Source organism: Trichomycterus rosablanca, chromosome 7 (genome assembly GCF_030014385.1).
Source record: "Trichomycterus rosablanca isolate fTriRos1 chromosome 7, fTriRos1.hap1, whole genome shotgun sequence".
Taxonomy (NCBI): Eukaryota; Metazoa; Chordata; class Actinopteri; order Siluriformes; family Trichomycteridae; genus Trichomycterus; species Trichomycterus rosablanca.
The window spans coordinates 39,020,062-39,043,155 of NC_085994.1; the positions used below are offsets into that span (position 1 = coordinate 39,020,062).

The 23,094-nt window shown below is 37.1% G+C and overlaps 2 protein-coding genes across 2 annotated transcripts; both read right to left on the reverse strand.

The window, feature by feature from the left end:
• Positions 1 to 1,298: 1,298 nt before the first annotated feature.
• LOC134318461 (mamu class II histocompatibility antigen, DR alpha chain-like) lies at positions 1,299 to 8,017 on the reverse strand. Its single transcript, XM_062999411.1, has 4 exons — positions 7,969 to 8,017; positions 5,612 to 5,857; positions 3,874 to 4,155; positions 1,299 to 1,426 (listed from the first exon to the last, which is right to left on the reverse strand). Exons 1-4 carry the CDS (start codon positions 8,015 to 8,017, stop codon positions 1,299 to 1,301), a joined length of 705 nt encoding a protein of 234 aa, XP_062855481.1.
• Positions 8,018 to 16,174: 8,157 nt separating this feature from the next.
• On the reverse strand, positions 16,175 to 21,773 carry LOC134318462 (DLA class II histocompatibility antigen, DR-1 beta chain-like). Its single transcript, XM_062999412.1, has 6 exons — positions 21,697 to 21,773; positions 21,223 to 21,495; positions 20,773 to 21,054; positions 20,311 to 20,424; positions 18,414 to 18,454; positions 16,175 to 18,302 (listed from the first exon to the last, which is right to left on the reverse strand). The coding sequence occupies exons 1-5, from the start codon at positions 21,752 to 21,754 to the stop codon at positions 18,432 to 18,434; spliced, it is 750 nt and encodes a 249-aa protein (XP_062855482.1). The 5' UTR covers positions 21,755 to 21,773; the 3' UTR covers positions 16,175 to 18,302; positions 18,414 to 18,431.
• Positions 21,774 to 23,094: the final 1,321 nt, after the last annotated feature.

Below are 23,094 nucleotides of genomic sequence, written 5' to 3' on the forward strand. Positions count from 1 at the left end.
ATATCAGATACAAATGTGTTTTAAATAACTACAAACATCACAAATATAAATCATGTTTACAACCATGCGATTGAATAACCTGAATAAACTGTAGAGATGAAACATCATGCACAAGTTTCACTTCCTTCTCACACATCTTCTCACACAGTACCAGAGGGCAAGGAGGTAGAGATATGCTCCCAATGGAAATGATTTCAATTCATCCATTTATTTATTTATTTATTCATTAATTCATTCATCTTTTTATTCATCTTTTCATCAACACACGTAAAAAAAAAGTTAAAACTGCTAAAAGTAGTTTTTCATCAGACAGCGATGATAATTTATTACTTTTTCTGTTTTACTGTGCTGGCAAGTCACAAGTAATGCAGTTTAAGACAGAAGATGTGGGCCATATAAAATCCGATCTGGACTTTGGACATGCCTGCTTCTGCTTTATACAATCCATCGTGATCAATTTAACTCCAGTGTTTGTAAAGTTCCGTGTACATGCACTTTACATCCAAATTCATCTGAAATACAGTTCATTACCACAGAGACACATATTTACATGGCACAAATTATATTTTTAATATATTAGTGAAAGTGTAAAAAATGTGTTTCCCTATTTGTTACATATATGTTAGCGCCACCCTTCAACTTTTGTACAATTAAAAGACATTATATAAAGTTTTCGCTATTTACATTTTTTATGATTATTATTTTACATATGTTTGTGACATTCATTAATTATAAATTATACTTGGTACATTTCACATAATGTTTTATAGTAGTGCCTTTAAAAGCAATTTCAGCAATAAAGAGCTTTCAGGTGCTATAAATCAGACTTTTTCACCTCTGAGCCACTTAAACAACTCCACTTCCCTCAGCTTTGATGATGAGTAAATGTCATTTCAGCACTTTTTTCATATTTTTAGTAGAATTCAGATTCAGGTATCATACATGTAAAATATTCTTTATTGCTTACATTACTTTATAACTTTTTGTATTTCATTCAAAATATAAATAAAAAGTTATATTTGTTTAAAGTGCAAAGAATAAAAAGGAAAAAGAACAATACCAAAAAACAATTACCATTCATAACTTTACCTGAGCAATTATTAACACTTAAATGGTCAGCCGTAACTTTTTCCTTTTTCATATGAGATGACAACCAAGCCAGATTCTCTTAATCTCAGAGCAATAACTTTTAAATAACTAAAGGTCCATTATTGTCAGTTTTTATACTAGTTGTTCCAAGAACAATGTCTAAAATCTCATGGTGGTGCATATATGTCAATGTTACCCGTTGTGCGTTATTAGTTGCACTGGTTTCCTTTGACTAGGAAAAAAGTTCCTGTAGCGACTCCAAGCAGCCCAAGAGCCAGACCAACTCCACAAAATACAGACGGACCAATACTGGGAATCTTAACATCAACATCAACCTCTGTAACAGATAAACACACACATAACACAGTTGGGCAGTTGTAGCCTAGTGGTAAGGGTACTGGACTAGTAATCCAAAGGTTTCTGGGTCAAGGCCCACCACTGCTGGGCCTTTGAGCAAGGCTCTTAATTACTTACACTGTATACAGTTACAATACTTTGTTGCATGATATAAAAGTGTCTGCTAAATGCTAAAAGTGGCGGGGCTACATGCCACGGCAGGACAACATGCTATTTTTAGCGCAAAATTAGCAGTAAATAATCAAAGTAAATCAAACAAATACAGCCAATACTGCAATGATAATATTTAGACCATTAATTAATTTAAAACAAAAAAAGTAAATTAAATAAATGCAGTAAAAACTGCAGTCATTAAACGCACACTCTGGGTTATTTTAAGCGAAAAACTGCAACCATTAAATGTAGATCTTGAATTATAACGAACTCGAATTGTTTTTAAACAGTAAATTAAACAGTCAATACTGCAATACGCGCCGTCCACAAGCGTGGATAGTGAACAATTGTTTAGCATCACTTCAAATATACTGACTAATGCCAAGTTCACACTACATGACTTTCTGATTTGTCGGGTTGCTGTAGAGTTCACACTACACGACTGAATCTCTTGCATTTGGGAGTCTTTCAATCGGTGTGTATTTCACACTACACGACTGATTGGTGATAGGGGGTTTTACACTACACCATTTATCACCAACTGGAATCACAGGCGAGCTTCTCTGGTCTCCCAAACTACGTTGTTTTTTGTTGTTGTTTTTTTTAAACAAACATGAGAAGTGATGAGGGGTTTAATGATACCACGTCCAAAAATGCACGCCAACAAGTAGCGAGTGATCAAAGTTTGTGCGCTGATGTGCGGCGTAAAATCAAGGAGGAAAAATAAATGAATCTGAGTGGATTTGGCAACACGAACAGTATGGATCGTTCTGTAGTAAGTTGGAGGTTAATTAATATTTTTGCAATGCAGTGTTGGTGTTATGTTTTGTAGAGAACGATCAAGTCAGAAATACTGTAAAACATGTGTGTGCCAATGATTTAAATTATATTATCCCCTTGTCCCACCTGTTTACACTCCTCCCCTGCGTTTCCCCTCACACCGCATCCTGTGTTCTCATTGGCTGTTCGACATAGCTCTCATTGCCAGTTGTGCAACTCAGATCAGATATCTGACATGCTAGAAATCTCAAGTAGTTCACACATAGCGATTGAGAGCCAAGTTTCGATTGCCGAGCAAACGCCGAGTTGCTCCCGAGCTGGCAAATCTAGCGCCGACCAGTCGCCGAGCGAAAATCAGGGCAAAAATCGTGTAGTGTGAACTAGGCATTAAAAGAGGAACAGCCTGTCATCCCAAAAACTGAAATGTTATTCTTTGTGAAAAGAAATAAAACAGGCCTAGTTGTTTGATTTCAGACGTTCCATATTTCATACAGCTGCTGTTATAATTCATCTATAATTAATTCAAGACCTATGATAACTGCATGATTTCAGTAAGGCAGACATTTGTTTAATTTGCTGTTTTTTATAAGATCTACATTTATTAGTTGCAGTTATTCATTTTGAAATAATCCAGGGTCTGAGTTTAATGACCACAATTTTGACTGCATTTATGTAATTTACTGTTAATAATATAATTGATGGTCTAAATTTTATGATTGCAGTATTTTTACTGTATTTGTTTAATTCACTGTTTTTCGTTTAAATAATTAAGGGCTATGTTTAATTATTGTAGTATTAACTGTTTAATTTACTGTTTTTCTGTTTTAAAAAATAATTAATGGTCTAATTTTAATGATTGTAGTATTTTCACTGTATGTGTTTGATTTACTGTTTTTCCGTTTTAATTAAGGGCTACGTTTAATTATTGCAGTATTGACTGTTTAATTATTGCAGTATTGACTGTTTAATTATTGCAGTATTGACTGTTTAATTATTGCAGTATTGACTGTTTAATTATTGCAGTACTGACTGTTTAATTATTGCAGTATTGACTGTTTAATTTTGTGATGTTACATGCATTGTCTCTCAAGATGACATGTATTTTACTCTTTGGAATTAACCACAACTGAAACACGCTGTGGAACTCAGAGCCATCAGAGCACGAGTGAGAGCCTGTAAACTCTCGTGCAGAACAACGCTTTGTAGCTCAAAGTCTGGATCAATCCACAGAGCTGTTAAGCTTAACATGGAGGTGGACTCTATATATCACGTGATCGGCTCTTGTGATCGGCTAAATTTGGGAAATATTGGCCGATCGCCGATAGCATATTTTGATTAAAAATCGGCCATTATCGATACATAGCCGATCGATCGTTCCATCTCTACTACACATACATTAAGCAGCTAGAGTATCATAGTAAACTGTTCTTTAATCATAGACTTTAGTCAGTTTGATAATAAATCACTCTGTTCTTATAGAATATGATTTCTTACCCCATGTTTTGGTGTCAGGCATCTGCAGGGCTTTGTGCTGTACTGTACATGTGTAAACGTCTCCTTCCTCTGGAGTGAAGCTCAGGTGGGAAAACACGTTATAGGTTCCATCCTCATTTGGGTAAAACTGGCTGAGTTCAGCACCGTCTGTCACATTCTCACCATTCTTGGTCCAGTAAATGTGAATGGATGGAGGAAAGAAACGAGCTGAGTGGCAGATGAGGATGCTTTTTGAACCCACCTGTACATCATCTCTGGAATAAATGGAGTTTTGCGGCACATCTGTGGACAAATACAGTAGAAATACATGTTTATACATTATACTGTACATATGAACACAATCTGTAAATATAAAATGTATCTTTGCTACAACTGCCTTCTTCAAAACCCACCAAAGATTTTCTATGGGGTTCAAATCAGGCAACTGTGATGATTACTTTTAATAACAATATCTTCCAGGACTTCTTTCTGAAACTAAGCCTTGGTGGACTTGAGGTATGCTTGGGATCATGGTCCAATGACGGCCAAGCTTCAGCTTTCTCACAAAAGACATGCTCCTAATATTTCCTAATACTTGATTAAATCCACCTAGCTCTTTACATGCTGCAGGCTTCCAGTGCTAGGGAAAGCAAAGCAGACCCAGAGTCACTTCCATGCTTTAATGTAGGAAGGGTGCTGCTTTCAGCATATGCTCCATTCTTCCTCCTCTAGACATACTACTGATGCATAGCCCCAGTTCCAGTTTTGATGCATCTTTTGTTTATTTATATAATCTGGAGCATAATAGTGCTGATTTTTCCTGTGCCTCTGGGTCAGTAGAGGCGTATGTCTTAGAGTTCACTTATTGAGACCTGCAGTGTTTAATATGCACCTTACTGTGCAAACTGAAACCTTACTGCCTGCTGCCACCAAATCTTGCCTGCAGTCACTTAAGGGTTTCTGCCTACCTGCCTTTTTAAGAATCAGGTGGCAGTCAGTGATAGTTTCCTCTTTTTGCCACGTCTAGATAATGTAGCCAGTGTTCCTTGAACTTCAAACTTGCAATCTATGCTTCCAGCTGTATTGTTAGAAACAATATTGTTATGTATTGTTTTTGTATTCTGTTCCGTTTGTGCTAGGCACCTATCTCTTTTTATAACTTTTTGGACAACTATCGTAACTTAGCTATATTTGTAACATGCAATCAAATGTCATAATCAACAAACCCATAGCCAGACCAGGTAACCTTATGCAACTAATGGAGCCCTTGATTGAGTGACTGAGTAAGTGAGTTACTGGTAAACATCGCTAACTTTTATTTATCCTCAATAACTAGCTATAAGAAATGCTACTGTAAAAACATACCCAACAATATTTATATTAAATATAATTAGCAAATGTTTAACAAAATAACAAATAAAATATCTTTTGAGTGTTGTAAATGTTTCTTATTTGTTTATGATGATGATGTCATTAAAAGTTTGCACAATAAAAAAAACACAAACACTAAAATTCCTTTGCATGACCATAGATTCATCCTGATGTAAACGATTTATTTAAATAAATATAAAAAAAAATGTTTCCACATCAGCCACTTTTAACCTTTTTTATATAGTTTAACTTAAATAAAATCTAAATATTATTCATGTTTATATAATGCAATGATTATTTTATGTACAGATGAGGATTATTTATCATGTTGAAATGATTGTTGTGGTTACAGAGAGATTTCTGGGTGTGTGTGTGTGCTGTTACTCACCCTGTGGTACAGGCCGGTCCTTATACAAGCTTTTCACCATTTGTAAGTTTTGTTTGCAGAGCTCCATTGCTCCAACGGCTTGCTCGTACATATCCTGTAACTCACCCAGATCAGCGAATGGAGGCTGCATGTTCACCACCTTCTGCTTTACAAAGTCTGCGTAATAATTCTCCTCTCCATCAATCCCATACATAAATTCCTTCTCTGTGTCTGAGCACGCTGATATTAACATGTGTTCATGTTTAACTGTGGAACAAAATCACACAACACAAACTTTTACTATAAAAACTACAAACACACTAAAATAAATAAATCACTTCAAATCACTTTCAGTAAACTGAACTACAAGAAATTAATCTTTTATTTAATTAAGTAATCACTTTAAATCACTTTTAATAAACCGAACTACAAGAAATATATCTTTTAATTAAATGAATAAATACATTAATCACTCACCAAACCACAATCAATTGAAATAAATGAATCACTTTAAATTACTTTAAATAAACTGAACTATGACATTTTTTTTTTATTTAAAAAATAATCCCTTCAAATCACTTTTAATTAACAGAACTACAAGAAATTTATCTTTTATTCTGATAAATAAATAAACAAATAAATAAATAACTTTCAGTTTCAGTTAACAGAACCATAGGAAATGTATATTTTATTCAAATAAATAAACAAATAAATAAATAAACAAATAACTTTAATCACTTTAAATTAACAGAACTACAAGAAATGTATCTTCAATTAAAATAAAAAAATAACTATATAAACCACTTTAAATACACTGAAGTTCAAGAAATTCATACTTTAATAAAATAAATAAATAAATAAATAAATAAATAAATAAAGGCCACTTGAGTGGTCGAGAGTCTACTATACTAGTCCACCACTGCTGACACTCGGGTTCAAATCTCAAACTTAGCATTGCTATTTACACTGCCTGGCCAAAAAAGGTCACCATCTGGATTTAAATAAGCAAATAGGTCAGAGCCTCCCATTGGATAATTACTGCATGAGTGATTATGTTTCAGATGGCAAGTTATTTAACCCTAATGCAGTGAGTAGCTTCTCATTTGTTAAACAACCATGTGGAAAGACACGTACTGTGGTCGTGGAAAAGATGTTAATCTGTTTCAGAAGGGTCAAATTATTGGCATGCATCAAGCAGAGAAAACATCGAAGGAGAAGCTGAAACTACTAAAATCGGGTTAAGAACTGTCCAACACATTATTAAAAAGTGGAAGGACGGTGGGGGGGAAACATCATCTTCGAGAAAGGAATGTGGTCGGAAAATATCTTGAATGATTGTAATCGGCGATCAGTTAAACGTTTGGTGAAATCAAAAGGTAGAAAAACTCCAGTAGAACTCAGGGAAATGTTTAATAGTGACAGTAAGAGCATTTCCACACACACAATGCAAAGGGAACTCAAGGGATTGGGACTAAACAGTTGTGGAGCCTTAAGAAAACCACTTGTCAGTGAGGCTAACCAGCTAAAATGGCTTCAATTTGCTAGGGAGCATAACGATTGGACTCTGGAGCAATGGAAGAAGGTCATGTGGTCTGATGAGTCCAGATTGACCCTGTTCCAGAGTGATGGGTGTATCAGGGTTAGCAGAGAAGTGGCTGAAGTGATGCACCCATCATGCCTAGTGCCTACCGTACAAGCCTGTGCAGGCAGTGCTATGATCTGGGGTTGCTGCAGTCGGTCAGAGTCTAGCTTCAGCAATGTTATGTGCCCAAAGAATGAGGTCAGCTGACTACCTGAATATACTGAACCACCAGGTTATTCCATCAATGGATTTTTTCTTCCCTGATGGCACGGGCATATTCCAAGATGACAATGCCAGGATTCATCGGGCTCAGATTGTGAAAGAGGTTCAGGGAGCAGGAGACGTCATTTTCACACATGGATTGGCCACCACAGAGTTCAGTCCTGAACCCCATTGAGAATCTTTGGGATGTGCTGGAGAAGACTTTGCACAGTGGTCCAAATCTCCCATCATCAATACAAGATCTTGGGGAAAAATTAATGCAACTCTGGACAGAAATAAAAGTTACATTGTAGAAGCTTGTGGAAACGATGCCACAGCGAATGCGTGCCGTGATCAGAGCTAAAGGCGGTCCAACCAAATATTAGAGTGTGTGACCTTTTTTTGGCCAGGCAGTGTATTATCACCCTGTCCATCATATATTCCTGCCTTGCCCTCAGTGTTTCCGTGCCGCGACCCTGACCAGGATAAAGCCTTTAATGAAACTGAAATATTAACAATCTGACTCAAAACAGACAAAGAATGAAGTTTTAGGATGAACTGTAATGATATTAATGGAATAATGGAATAAACTTACTCTGAGCCCTCACACACACCAGTGTAAATAAAATCATGTAGAATTTCATCCTGGAGGAGAAGAAACTGCAGCTCAGATCGATCAGCTCTGGAACTACATGAGCTTCTCTATAGAGCCAGAAATGCAGCAGTGAAGAATGTCGAATAGGTGTAAGTTGTTCTTTGTTGACTCCGCCTTTGAAAAGGCATTGCAAGTCGAAAACTGAATCACCGATTATCATACAATTTCTCATTATTACATCACAAAAAGCAAATAATTCATTAAGAAAAAGTTGATGTATGTTCAAAGTTCCCATCTACCCATCTACCCCACCTCAGCCTACATCCTCTGTGCAACCTTCACTTTCCAGCAGTCCTGGGTCATCTCCTGGGTTTTCCTCTGCACAGTCCAGTTAAATGGCTTTACCTGATCAACAGGACTTCATGGCCAAGCAGCTTTCAATGGCAGAATTATAGCTAACCCATGCCATCTATTTCTATGCCATCTATACTGCCCTCTGAACAAGCATTTAATTTATTTCATTTAGATGTATACATTAACAAATGATCTCATGTACTTTTTTTAAGTGAATAAAATGATTTAAACATTGAAATACAACATTGCATATTTTATAGTCAAATTTGAATGAATGACCTGCATATACAGTATCACAAAAGTGAGTACACCCCTCACATTTCTGCAAATATTTTATTATATCTTTTCATGGGACAACACTATAGAAATTAAACTTGGATATAACTTAGAGTAGTCAGTGTACAACTTGTATAGCAGTGTAGATTTACTGTCTTCTGAAAATAACTCAACACACAGCCATTAATGTCTAAATGGCTGGCAACATAAGTGAGTACACCCCACAGTGAACATGTCCAAATTGTGCCCAAAGTGTCAATATTTTGTGTGACCACCATTATTATCCAGCACTGCCTTAACCCTCCTGGGCATGGAATTCACCAGAGCTGCACAGGTTGCTACTGGAATCCTCTTCCACTCCTCCATGATGACATCACGGAGCTGGTGGATGTTAGACACCTTGAACTCCTCCACCTTCCACTTGAGGATGCGCCACAGGTGCTCAATTGGGTTTAGTCCATCACCTTTACCTTCAGCTTCCTCAGCAAGGCAGTTTTCATCTTGGAGGTTGTGTTTGGGGTCGTTATCCTGTTGGAAAACTGCCATGAGGCCCAGTTTTCGAAGGGAGGGGATCATGCTCTGTTTCAGAATGTCACAGCACATGTTGGAATTCATGTTTCCCTCAATGAACTGCAGCTCCCCAGTGCCAGCAACACTCATGCAGCCCAAGACCATGATGCTACCACCACCATGCTTAACTGTAGGCAAGATATAGTTGTCTTGGTACTTCTCACCAGGGCGCCGCCACACATGCTGGACACCATCTGAGCCAAACAAGTTTATCTTGGTCTCGTCAGACCACAGGGCATTCCAGTAATCCATGTTCTTGGACTGCTTGTCTTCAGCAAACTGTTTGCGGGCTTTCTTGTGCGTCAGCTTCCTTCTGGGATGACGACCATGCAGACCGAGTTGATGCAGTGTGCGGCGTATGGTCTGAGCACTGACAGGCTGACCTCCCACGTCTTCAACCTCTGCAGCAATGCTGGCAGCACTCATGTGTCTATTTTTTAAAGCCAACCTCTGGATATGACGCCGAACACGTGGACTCAGTTTCAGGGTGTTAGCAATCTTCTTATAGCCCAGGCCATCTTTGTGGAGAGCAACAATTCTATTTCTCACATCCTCAGAGAGTTCTTTGCCATGAGGTGCCATGTTGAATATCCAGTGGCCAGTATGAGAGAATTGTACCCAAAACACCAAATTTAACAGCCCTGCTACCCATTCACACCTGGGACCTTGACACATGACACCAGGGAGGGACAACGACACATTTGGGCACAATTTGGACATGTTCACTGTGGGGTGTACTCACTTATGTTGCCAGCTATTTAGACATTAATGGCTGTGTGTTGAGTTATTTTCAGAAGACAGTAAATCTACACTGCTATACAAGCTGTACACTGACTACTCTAAATTATATCCAAGTTTCATGTCTATAGTGTTGTCCCATGAAAAGATATAATGAAATATTTGCAGAAATGTGAGGGGTGTACTCACTTTTGTGATACACTGTACAGTATATACTGAGCAGCCATAACATTAAAACCAGTTAGTGTGTGTTATGTGTGCTGGTATGAGTGGATCAGACACAGCAATGCTGATTGGGTTTTTAAACACCTCACTGTCACTGCTGGACTGAGAATAGTCAAACAACCAAAAATATATCCAGCCAACGGCGGCCCATGGGCAGCGTCCTGTGACCACTGATGAAGGTCTAGAAGATGACTGACTCAAACACCACTTACAGTTGATGGTGGAATGTCTAAGAGGGAGGAAATTACAAACTGACTTGCTGCAATGATGGCATACTATTAGGACAATTCAGTAAACTCTTTAGGACGAGCCATTTTTTCACATGTTTGTAAACTCAGACTGCATCGGTAGGTGCTTGACTTTATAAACCTGTGGCGATGAGACTAAATAAAACAATAAAACAACAAGTTTAAGGATTTCAAGGTGTGTCCCAGTACTTTTGTCCTTATAGTGTATGTGAGTATTTAAAAGGTTACAAAGCCATTTAAGGCTGTTCAACTCCGATGAACCAAATAAAAGTGAGAGCTGTTGTCTCCATGACTGTATGTTGTGTTTAGTTAAGACTGACTGCATTTGTCTAATATTACATTTTGCTGGATGAATGTGGCAAATACATTTTTACATGTAAAACGTAAACAGCATTATGGGTGTGTTCGAAAAGCTAGGGAGCTCTCTACATAGACAGCATTTTTAATCATCTTATGCACGCTCCAGAGAAGGAGGCTGTTCAAAATCCTAGATGCCTTAATAAGCTGTCTACTAAGGTATCTTAATATTTCAATGTTATTTTGACTCAAGAACGAGTGAGCATCGGAAGCGTCCTTAGTGATCAAGGCAATCCCAGCGTTCATTGCGGCAGCTCTTCTCTCACAGGAAAATAAAAAAACATGGCTGACGGTGCGGAAATTTATTTCTATTCTATTTATATTGATTTTTAACTCGTATAAACTTGTACCGAGTGTTTTTATGTGCAAGTTCGGGCTTGTCAGCAAATGTAACTGTTTTCGGTACATGAAGGGAGATGTTAGTTGACATGCTAGCGTGCTGTGCCACCCTATCCCATTGGTTTGAATGGCAAGATGCTAAATCCGATGGAATTGCTGTCTGAGTAGCGCGTTCGATTAACCTGCCTTATAAGTCATTGACTTATTAGAATCCTCTCTACTGAGGCAGCTGCCTGTGTAGGCAGTAAGACAGCAAGGCAGCTCCCTAGGTTCTCGAACACACCCTATGAGACCATTTTTATGAGTTCAATTTTCTTAAGTGGGCAAAGTTTCACTTTGTGAACTTCATGTCCAAACCATGTAGAGTATTGTTAACATACTGTACCTGCTGTCTAAGCACAGACAGGTCAACATCAAAAACAACTGGACATTTGTTGGTAACTGTGAAACTGATGTTCATATTGGTGTGATGTTTGGGTGTGCACATTCTTAACAAGACACCAATGACAACCAAAGCATTTAGACTTGTATTAAACAATGACAAAAGCTATTATACATATAAAGATCAGTGTGGTAAACAGGGCACAGTCTGGTAAAACCAGTTTGGAAAATTCCCCAGAGTTCCACCATAGTTACACAAATGCCCACATTATGCCAAACCTGCATGGCTCCGTAAAGGTAACCACAGACATACACATGACATGCTGATGAGAAAATGAAATTCTTTCCATAGAACTTTATAAAGTTCTCCAAAACAGAAGTATGTTCCATCTTCAACCTCAAAGCAATCAGAGCTCAACAATGGTCCCTAAACCATTTGCAGCATGTGAGCCAATCACAGACGAGGAATCATGTTGCATCAATAGTTTCTAGGGAAGGAAAATGTGGAAAGCAAGTTCAGATTAACCACTGTAAGCATAACAATTTGTAGTATCATAACACGCTGCCATGTTTATAGTATGAGCAGTTAAGATATTTATACACCATATGGTCAAAATTACGTGGACACCCCTTATAATTCCTGAGTTCATGTGTTCCAGCCACACTTATTGCTAATAGGTTGCAAATTAATTATATAAATTTTTTTTTTCCAACTTTGTGACAACAGGCCTGTTCCTGATCTAGCCTGAATGTGTATACTGTAGATAATGAGTCAGGCTTTATCATCCAGAATCAGTGGCTTACCTCACAAATGCTCTTTTGAGCAAATGGGCACACATTCTCGGAGTACACACTTTAAAGTTTTTTGGGGAAAATAATATGGTAGGGTCTATAATACTGCCCATGGTTATTGGAAGAAATGTTGGAAAAAATATGATCGGGTGTCCACATACTTTTGGCTACATAGTGTAATAAACACTTTGTGGGGACAGGACTAGAAACAGTGAATGGGGAGAAGTAATGTAAACAAGCCAGCATATCTGGGTGTTTTTAAATGCTGTTTTCTGAGTTTTATAATACAATTGTTTTGACTGTAATTTTCACCCTTAAAAAGCCACTGAAGACCATATTGGTTCATAACAGCAACAATTTACACTTGCAGTTTCAGATTGTTGGGTGTAGCTGAGTTTGAAAGTCAACATAATAAACCTGCTTGGGTTGAGATTTTGTCAACACACTGACATTTCTCAGTGAAAGGAAACCACAACCACTGAACACAGCGACTGGAGAAGTTCCTTTTTTAATAAGACCTTGTCAACATGTGAGCCAATAACAGAGCAGGAATATTATTACATCATCAGTTTCTGGGAAAAGACATTTTAGAAAGACCTGACACAAAACATGAACACCATTCAGTATATTAAAGTAAGTATTAAAGCATTTAAGCAAAGCAAGCAGTCAAAGAGTAATGTTTCGTAAAATAATTAATATAAATTCATAATTCTGAGCAAATTCACAATAATAGTTCCAAGGAAATACACAGCCTATGTAGTGTTAGTTACAGTGGTGCTTGAAAGTTTGTGAACTCTTTAGAATTTTCTATATTTCTGCATAAATATGACCTAAAACCTAAAACAAGTCCTAAAAGTAGATAAAGAGAACCCAGTTAAACAAATGAGACAAAAATATTATACTTGGTCATTTATTTATTGAGGAAAATGATCCAATATTACATATTTGTGAGTGGCAAAAGTATGTGAACTTCTAGGATTAGCAGTTAATTTTAAGGTGAAATTAGAATCAGGTGTTTTCACCTGATCATGGGAATACAATCAGGTGTGAGTGGGCACCCTGTTTTATTTAAAGAACAGGGATCTATCAAAGTCTGCTCCTCACAACACATGTTTGTGGAAGTGTATCATGGCACGAACAAAGGAGATTTTTGAGGACCTCAGAAAAAGAGTTGTCAATGCTCATCAAGCTGGAAAAGGTTACAAAACCATCTCTAAAGAGTTTGGACTCCACCAATCCACAGTCAGACAGATTGTGTACAAATGAAGGAAATTCAAGACCATTGTTACCCTCCTCAGGAGTGGTCGACCAACAAAGATCACTCCAAGAGCAAGGCGTGTAATAGTCGGCGGGGTCACAAATGACCCCAGGGTAACTTCTAAGCAACTGAAGGCCTCTCTCACATTGGCTAATGTTAATGTTGATGAGTCCACCATCAGGAGAACACTGAACAACAATGGTGTGCATGGCAGGGTTGCAAAGAGAAAGCCACTGCTCTCCAAAAAGAACATCGCTGCTCGTCTGCAGTTTGCTACAGATCACGTGAACGAGCCAGAAGGCTACTGGAAGAATGTTTTGTGGACGGATGAGACCAAAATAGAACTTTTTGGTTTAAATGAAAAGCGTTATGTTTGGAGAAAGGAAAACACTGCATTCCAGCATAAGAACCTTATCCCATCTGTGAAACATGGTGGTGGTAGTATCATGGTTTGGACCTGTTTTGCTACATCTGGGCCAGGATGGCTTGCCATCATTGATGGAATAATGAATTATGAATTATGAATTATATCAGAGAATTCTTAAGGAAAATGTCAACGACCCTAAACACACAAGTCGTTCTACAAAGAATGGTTAAAGAAGAATAAAGTTAATGTTTTGGAATGGCCAAGTCAAAGTCCTGACCTTAATCCAATCAAAATGTTGTGGAAGGACCTGAAGCGAGCAGTTAATGTGAGGAAACCCACCAACATCCCAGAGTTGAAGCTGTTCTGTATGGAGGAATGGGCTAAAATTCCTCCAAGCCGGTGTGCAGGACTGATCAACAGTTACCGGAAACGTTTAGTTGCAGTTATTGCTGCAAAGGGGGGTCACACCAGATACTGAAAGCAAAGGTTCACATACTTTTTCCACTCACAAATATGTAATATTGGATCATTTTCCTAAATAAATAAATGACCAAGTACAATATTTTTGTCTCATTTGTTTAAGTGGGTTCTCTTTATCTACTTTTATGACTTTTTCAAAATAGCGTTGTTTTAGGTCATATTTATGCAGAAATATAGAAAATTCTAAAGGGTTCACAAACTTTCAAGCACCACTGTAACTACAACTGCTGTGACAGTGTAGGAACCAAAAAGTAATATAAAAATATAAATATAATTGTGGAGTAAGTTCCACAGTTTTTGGAACACTGGATAATCAATTAAGGAGAAACCATAATCAAAAACCTTAATGGAGTTCTAGTGATAAATACTAGGTATATAAAAACAAAAAGGCAGTATGACAGTCAGACAGGATGGACCTGAGATATTTCATGTTTTGTCTGGTCAACGTCATTTTATTTATTAATAAACATCCATTCCTGCATTTCAGGCCTGTAACACATTCCAAAAAAGTTGGGACAGTAAAGCATTTACCGCTTTGTAATGTTGCTGTTCCTTTTCACCACACTTAAAAGACATTTTGGTACCAAGGAGACCTTAAGATGTGCAACAGTACAGGGTCGTCGTTTTCGCATTTTTAGTTTCAAAATCCTCCACACGTTCTCTATTGGGGAAAGGTCAGGACTGCAGGCAGGCCATTCCGGTACCAGCACCCTCTTCTTCCGCAGCCATGCCTTTGTAATGTGTGCAGCATGTGGTTTTGAAGATGCATGTCAACTGGATATCCTCTGGCCATTTTTACTCATCAAAGACTTGATACTTTTGTATCAAACCATGATTAAAATCACCTCATTACTAGCCTTAAATTGCCCCCGTCCCAACTTTTTTTTGGAATGTGTTGCAGGCCTAAAAGGCAGGAATGGATGTTTATTAATAAATGAAATGAAGTTGAGCAGATACAACATGAAATATCTCAGGTTCATCCTGTCTGACATTAAATAAAGGTCAAAGTAAATGTAAGGAACACTGTTTTTATTAGCATTTTCCATACTGTCCAACTTTTTTTCTGATTTGGGGTTGTATATTCACAATTAAAATGTGGAGATGCACAGACAGTTTTTCCACATACATCAACTTTATTATTTAGAAAATTGTGTTTAGAATGTTATTAAAACTCTTTCCTCTTTCCTTTATTAGTGAACATGATTGACTACAGCTGTCTACAGCCCAACAAAAAGTTCCACCAAAAATTTGAAGCTTCCAGAACAGTCAGATAAGCTTTATATTGCAATGGGCTAGCCATGCAAGAAAGAAGCCCCTGCTCCAAAACGACTGTTGTTTTAAATTATATGAAAAATCCGTGCTTGTTTTGCTGTCAGATAAAAGTTGTTTAGTCACACTGACCTAAAGAAAATTAAGGATTTAAGATGACCTTAAGTTATGATAACAGAAGTGTTTTGGAAAGGCCAATTTAGGCTAAACTTATTCTGATGCGGTTTAATAATTTTAACCTTCATGTTTTTTCAAATCCCAGAAAAACCATATAAACGTACTTATTCTTTTTAACAGTGAGTAAACTCCAGAAAAAGAACAGTTCATTACAATCGTTAAAATTCTGACCAGGCCATTTGCACTGCTGTGACTTGAAACCAGTTCTCTGTCGTGGTGGTGGTGGGCAAGCGTAAGCCTACTGTAAGCAACCTAAAGCAGCTGCACTTTCAAACTACAAAAAAAGCTTACTTATTAAAAGTATTGATTAGCTATAAAAATATGTTTAATGAAAGTCCACATATATTCAGAAAAATATAAATAAAAAAGGCTGAGTTTAAAACATAAAATGTTTATTTTTATTTTAGTAGCTACTGCAACAGCTAAATCATAATACATATTACTTATGAAAGTTTATTTACTGATGAGAGTTTATTTAGTCAACATACATACAAAATAATAAGTAATTATTATTATTACTAAAACATAGTAAAAGCAGTTCGTAATAGTCAGATCCAGAGCCATAGATAGAGAGAGTTGCGACACTCCTTGATCTCGCCGCCACGCGGTCACGTGGTTCATGTAACCCTCCAATAGTTCCAAACAAACCCAGTGCTGTCATGTTCTCATATGGGACAGGCAGCAGTGAATTAAATATTAAACGCTAAATAATAAACATTTGTACAATTTCTGGGGATTTTCAACTGCGTTTACATTTACTGCATCTGCTTTAATGTCAATTTGGTATATAAAGTGGAAGATTGATGTTTATAATGACTTGTTAATAGGTCGTTCTTGTTAACACATAGTACATTATATTAGCATACATTACATAATGCAAAATCATCAAGTAGTAGAGACAATATACAGTACAGGGATTAAAGAGTTTTTTATGTTTTGTTTTTTGCATAAACTAATCTCCCTTCACTTTCCTGAGGATTCATAATAATAATCATTTTGGCTAAACACTAAGTCATGTGCTGGATTCATAAGGTTTACCTGCACTGAATGAACAGATTGATAAACACACTACCGTACCTTTAACATTATAGTGCAGGTACATGAAAAAGCTTCATTCATCTCTTATTTCATGAGTGATTAATCATTGATTCCTACATGTAATACATTAATGAATTCATTATGAATATGCACAAGTTCATTTTGTCTAATGTAAGTGGTGGAGAAGGAACACAAACCATGTAGTTGAGTTAAAGTAGAGATATCCAAGGTAACATATTACTCCAGCAAAAGTAGTAGTAAAAGTAAAAATACTCTTTACCTCCACTAAAGTACTAAACTAAATTTACCTTCAAATGTACTTAAGTATGAAAGTAAAAGTATAATGATTTATTGTGGTTCTAATGTTTTATGATCATTTCTGTAACAAGACTCTTGATTAATCAACTAATTTTAGGTGAAAAGACTCGTGTGTCATTAATTAATCTTAACTGACTGAGCTAAATTGGGTTATACCTATTAATTAAGATAAACATGTAACATTTAGTGCTGAGCAAATGCTAAACAATAACAGTATTAAGTATATTAATGACATTAAATTCATTATTTTTTTAAAACAAAGCAACATACAGCTAAAAATGCTTGATAAGTGGTGGAAATGAATGAGGCTCTATGGGATGTTTGGAACTATACAGAGCTCCACAACCCGGAAGCTGCGCAGAAAATATGTCCCGCCCCCTTTCCAACGGTTCCCTATGGGAGTGTCGCCACTCTGTTCTCTCTACCGCTCTGGTCAGATCTTATTAAACAGGTCTACAGGGGGCAGTAAAGTTTTATAATAAAAAGTAAACCCCACATTTACTTAAAAGCTTGTGCAATAATACACGTCATTGTTAATATTAACAGCTTAGTAAATATTATGAGTTTACTTTTGGAACATGTATTTTAAGTAAATGTAATATTTCATTCCTAAAAGCCAGTGTGAGCCTATTTACAATTTATACAAAGAAAACTACCACCTTTAAACAGTTTGTTTTTATATCAGTCCTTTCAGGAAATTTTGTTTGCAAACTTACACTTATTAATTAAATTACTATAAGTGAGCAGATGAGCCGTAGATAATGCAGTGACATGAATAACAGGTAAGAGCAGCACCAATCAGCAATCTCTCACATGCTTGCCCTTAGATTACAGGGCAAAGAATTTTTAATGCACCAATCATGAGTCACAATAGAAAATATCTCCATTTCCCCAGTGCTTTGCTCTGGCAAAAATAGTGCAGGAAATTTTTAGAAAAGCAATTGCAAAAATAATCACTGTATTTGCCAACAATCACAAATACGCATAAAATCCTGGTAGTACTGATATAGCTGAGCAAATTAAGACATTGCTAAAAAAAAAAATGTTTCGTTTATAAGCAAGGACTAATTTGAAAGAATACAGCTTTTAAACATCAAAAGCAAGAACACCAATTCCTCTCCATGTCACATATTTCCACTTGAAGGACCTGCAAAAGAATGAACTTGTAAGCTTTGTAGTTTTGAGTTTTCTACCATAAAATATTTAAACAATTAGCAGTAGGTAAGTAAACTCTAGCCAAGTCTCAATTCAAACCTACAGTGAGAGTTAAAGGTGTTTAGGTTGGAACCAAGATGCGTCCTGTCAAAACAAATCAAGAAATAAACACAAAATGGGTCAATAATACCTCACAGTCACCGCATCACAGATTTCACTAGTTTCTATGCACTCTCAGCTGAAAGGTGGGATATTTGTTTTCTTTAACCTGGTTATACAGTGGGGCCAAAAAGTATTTAGTCAGCCACTGATTGTGCAAGTTCTCCTACTTAGAAAGATGAGAGAGGTCTGTAATTTTCATCATAGGTACACTTCAACTATGAGAGACAAAATGAGGAAAAAAAAAATCCAGGAAATCACATTGTAGGATTTTTAAAGAATTTATTTGTAAATTATGGTGGAAAATAAGTATTTGGTCAATAACAAACAAGCAAGATTTCTGGCTCTCACAGGCCTGTAACTTCTTCTTTAAGAAGCTCTTCTGTCCTCCACTCGTTACCTGTATTAATGGCACCTGTTTGACCTCGTTATCAGTATAAAAGACACCTGTCCACAGCCTCAAACAGTCAGACTCCAAACTCAACCATGGCCAAGACCAAAGAAAATTGTAGACCTGCACCAGGCTGGGAAGAGTGAATCTACAATAGGCAAGCAGGTTGGTGTGAATAAATCAACTGTGGGAGCAATTGTAAGAAAATGGAAGACATACAAGACCATTGATAATCTCCCTCGATCTGGGGCTCATCCCATGGGGTCAAAATGATCATGAGAACGGTGAGAAAAAATGCCAAAACTACATGTAGGGACCTGATGAATGACCTGCAGAGAGCTGGGACCAAAGTAACAAAGGCTACCATCAGTAACACACTACACCGAGAGGGACTCAAATCCTGCAGTGCCAGGCGTGTCCCCCTGCTTAAGCCAGTACATGTCCAGGCCCGTCTGAAGTTTGCCAGAGAGCATATGGATGATCCAGAAGAGGATTGGGAGAATATCATGTGGTCAGATGAAACCAAAATTGAACTTTTTGGTAAAAACTCAACTCGTCGTGTTTGGAGGAGGAAGAATGCTGAGTTGCACCATACCTACTGTGAATCATGGGGGTGGAAACATCATGCTTTGGGGCTGTTTTTCTGCAAAGGGGACAGGACGACTGATCCGTGTTAAGGGAAGAATGAATGGGACCATGTATCGTGAGATTTTAAGCCAAAACCTCCTTCCATCAGTGAGAGCATTGAAGATGGAACGTGGCTGGGTCTTCCAGCATGACAATGATCCCAAACACACCGCTCGGGCAATGAAGGAGTGGCTCCGTAAAAAGCATTTCAAGGTCCTGGAGTGGCCTAGCCTAGGTCTCCAGACCTCAACCCCATAGAAAATTTGTGGAGGGAGTTGAAAGTCCGTGTTGCCCCAAAACATCACTGCTCTAGAGGAGATCTGCATGGAGGAATGGGCCAAAATACCAGCTACAGTGTGTGCAAACCTGGTGAAGACTTAAAGGAAACGTTTGACCTCTGTCATCGCCAACAAAGGTCATGTTACAAAGTATTGAGTTGAACTTTTGTTATTGACCAAATACTTATTTTCCACCATAATTTACAAATAAATTCCTTAAAAATCCTACAATGTGATTTCCTGGATTTTTTTTTTCTCATTTTGTCTCTCATAGTTGAAGTGTACCTATGATGAAAATTACAGATCTCTCATATCTTTCTAAGTAGGAGAACTTGCACTACTTGCAATACTTTTTGGCCCCACTGTATGTATCTAATAAAGTGTAATGTAAAAAAATAATTAACTGATATGTACTGGCTCATAAATGCACAAGAATGTCCATAGATTTACACATCTGTTGTTAAGCCATTTATTGTTGTAAAACTTTAGGTAAAATATAAGATATAATGTGTAATTTTGGCTAAATTTGTTTCTACACCACTGACCTGATGATTTCTTCTTGTAGTAAATGAATCCAGCAGCTGAGAGGATGATCCCCAACACCAGACCCGAAGCCCCGATGGCAGTCTTACTTTTGTCAGACTCAGAAACAGAGGGATCTGTTGGGAATAAAGAATATTTTTGCAAAAACAAGTCTCATGAACATCTTAAAAATGAGCACTATGTGTAATTTAATGAAAACTATCATATGAAGTGGAGCTGAGAAATGAAATGTTTAGTTACAAAAGATTTTTTATTGATAAAGGCACGAAAATACAAATACAAAAAAAACTAAATCAGGTGAAATTTGTTAATGGAACACAAAATTTGTAACCACTTAAATATGTAAATCAAATCAAATCAAGGTTTGTAGTATGTTGTTATAAAAAATAAAAGATGTTGAGTAATCAATTATTTACATACAAAATTTACTGACATTTGACATGTCTGAGTAGAATCTGACTTACCCAGCGGATATATCATGGGTTTTTGAAAGCTGGCATGTTGCACCATGCAGGTGATTTCCTCTCCAGATTTAGGCATGTACTCCAGGTGAGAGTGGATCTGGTAGTACCAGTCTCCATCTGCCATCTCCTCTGTTGACGTTACGCCCCCCTCAACCACCTTACCGTCTCTGAGCCAGGTCACCTCAATTTTTGTGGGGTAAAAGTTGTAAGCACTGCACATCAGCATGGCTGGATGGGAACCATCTGACTTCTTCACTAACTTCACTTTAACATACGGTGCAACTGCAGAATTGAACAACAATAGCAAATAGTTACCTTTAATCTTTAGTTATGAATATTATTGGTAGTAATCTATATTATGAATAAATGTAATTTATGTAGTGCAAAATATGAGTAAATAAACATATTTTATAGTTTATATAAATCTTTTTCACCGAGGGAAAATCTTACCTGTTTTATCATAAACACCTGGATAGTAAAGCTTAGCGTTGTATTTACAGAAATTTTCTAAATTGGCTTTTTCTGATTGCAGTTCTTCAGGAATATTGTTCAGTCTAACTGCATTTTTAATGCCCAACTCAGTGTATCCCACAAACTTCCCGATAGTGCTGTTGTACTGAAGATAGACAACCTGGTTAAACATGTAACTGTCTATGAACACCATGTCATGTAGATCCTCAGAGCTGTATAGACAGCGTCTATGAACTCCATAAAAATGTCCATCTATTAAAGAAAAGATCAAATTAATTCATTACTATGCACTTAACAACAAAACCGTTTTTAACGTAAGGATTTTTTTTGTGGATAAATTTTTTGTCCAAACAAATGCTAAGGTTAATCACAAATTTCAACAGTATTTCATATCACAGCCCAACTATGAACAAAGTAATAAATAAAGTACATTTGAGGTTCAACTGAACTTACCTGTTTGGGCTACGATGGCAAATAGTTGTAGCAGAAGGATTTTTATGAGCTTCGACATCTTCTCTTTATGAGTTCTGTTTTTGACTGGTGAAAGTCTGAATGAAGCAGAACTATACAAACCCTCACGACTCTTCATACAGACCAATCCTGCACTGCACATGCGCACAGTCACCAGTTACCAGGTAGACTTACAATCATTACTGCTCGACTATGAAAGCAGTTACATGTAAAGTCTGGCAATACTGACAATAATTACATTAAATTAAATGATATTAACTAATTGCCCCTCATCCAATTTCTTCTATTTTTGCTAATCTGTCACAGATTACTGGATTTTCCAACTCATTTTAATCTAATCATTTTAATAAAGAAAACACAGGAAAAACAATCATTCCATTTATTTATACTTTGCTAGCCCTAGACCAGGGCTGCCCAATTTGGGGCCCGCGGGCCCAATTTGGGGCCCGCGGGCCAAACTTGGCCCGCTGTCTATTTTTTTTGGCCCGCCTCGCTAAATCAAAGTAGGGCTTAATTTTGTCAGTAGCTGGGAATTTCTTTCACCAGGTGTTTAACTGCCTATAACTCTAGCTGCAATTCATTAGTTGACCACAATTTTACATGAGAAAGTGAGTAGGAGAGGGGGGCGCTGTGGAGCTCCTGTCAGCAGAGATCAAGTTCTCTGTGATGACACGAATGAAGCTGTCAATCATGGAGCGTATGAGGCAGTGGCATATGGATAAACGAACATTTAAAAACAGTTGGCAGCAAAGTACAGCGGCGAGGAGAAAATGGTGAATAATAATATTTTGCTCCGCATGTTTTTCTTTACAAATTTACATTTTTTCAAATGTTTCTGCTCCTAAAAATAAACATTTTCTATCATCCTTTAAAATCAATAAAAACACTGTTAATCAGAATATACAGTACTGTTTCATTTAACAATAAAAACGTGATATTTTAATATAATACAATATTAAAATAACATAACCTTTTAGTTTTGGCCCGTGGCCCTTCACCGAGATTAACTTTTGGCCCCTTATAAGAAATTATTTGGGCACCTCTGCCCTAGACTATCAAAGTAACACCACCATATTTGACTGGTGGTATGATGTTCTTTTGGTGAAATGTGGTGTTAGATTTATGCTAGATGTAACAGGACCCATATAATTCAAAAAGTTGCAATCAGCTTCCAGAATCTTATCTTAAAAGACTTGATGGTCTTGTAAGATCAGCTCTCTAAGATCAGGAATCTAGTTAATCCCCAAGGTGTTTCTTGGGGTTGAGGTCAGGGTTCTTAAGTTCCAAAATCACCCAACCATGACTTTATGGACCCTGTCATTTTGGAACAGAAATAGGCCTTTCCTAAACTGTTGTCCCAAAGTTTAATACATAAACTTG

Coding starts and splice junctions, on each gene's coding strand:
- LOC134318461 (XM_062999411.1), bottom strand. CDS start 8,017: ATGAAATTCTACATGATTTTATTTACACTGGTGTGTGTGAGGGCTCAG. Junction 5,858..7,968: donor GGTGTGTGTGAGGGCTCAGA/GTAAGTTTATTC, acceptor TTTGTTCCACAG/TTAAACATGAACACATGTTA. Junction 4,156..5,611: donor GGACCGGCCTGTACCACAGG/GTGAGTAACAGC, acceptor ATTTGTCCACAG/ATGTGCCGCAAAACTCCATT.
- LOC134318462 (XM_062999412.1), bottom strand. CDS start 21,754: ATGTCGAAGCTCATAAAAATCCTTCTGCTACAACTATTTGCCATCGTA. Junction 21,055..21,222: donor AGGTGTTTATGATAAAACAG/GTAAGATTTTCC, acceptor TCAATTCTGCAG/TTGCACCGTATGTTAAAGTG. Junction 18,455..20,310: donor CTACAAGAAGAAATCATCAG/GTCAGTGGTGTA, acceptor TTGTTTTGACAG/GACGCATCTTGGTTCCAACC.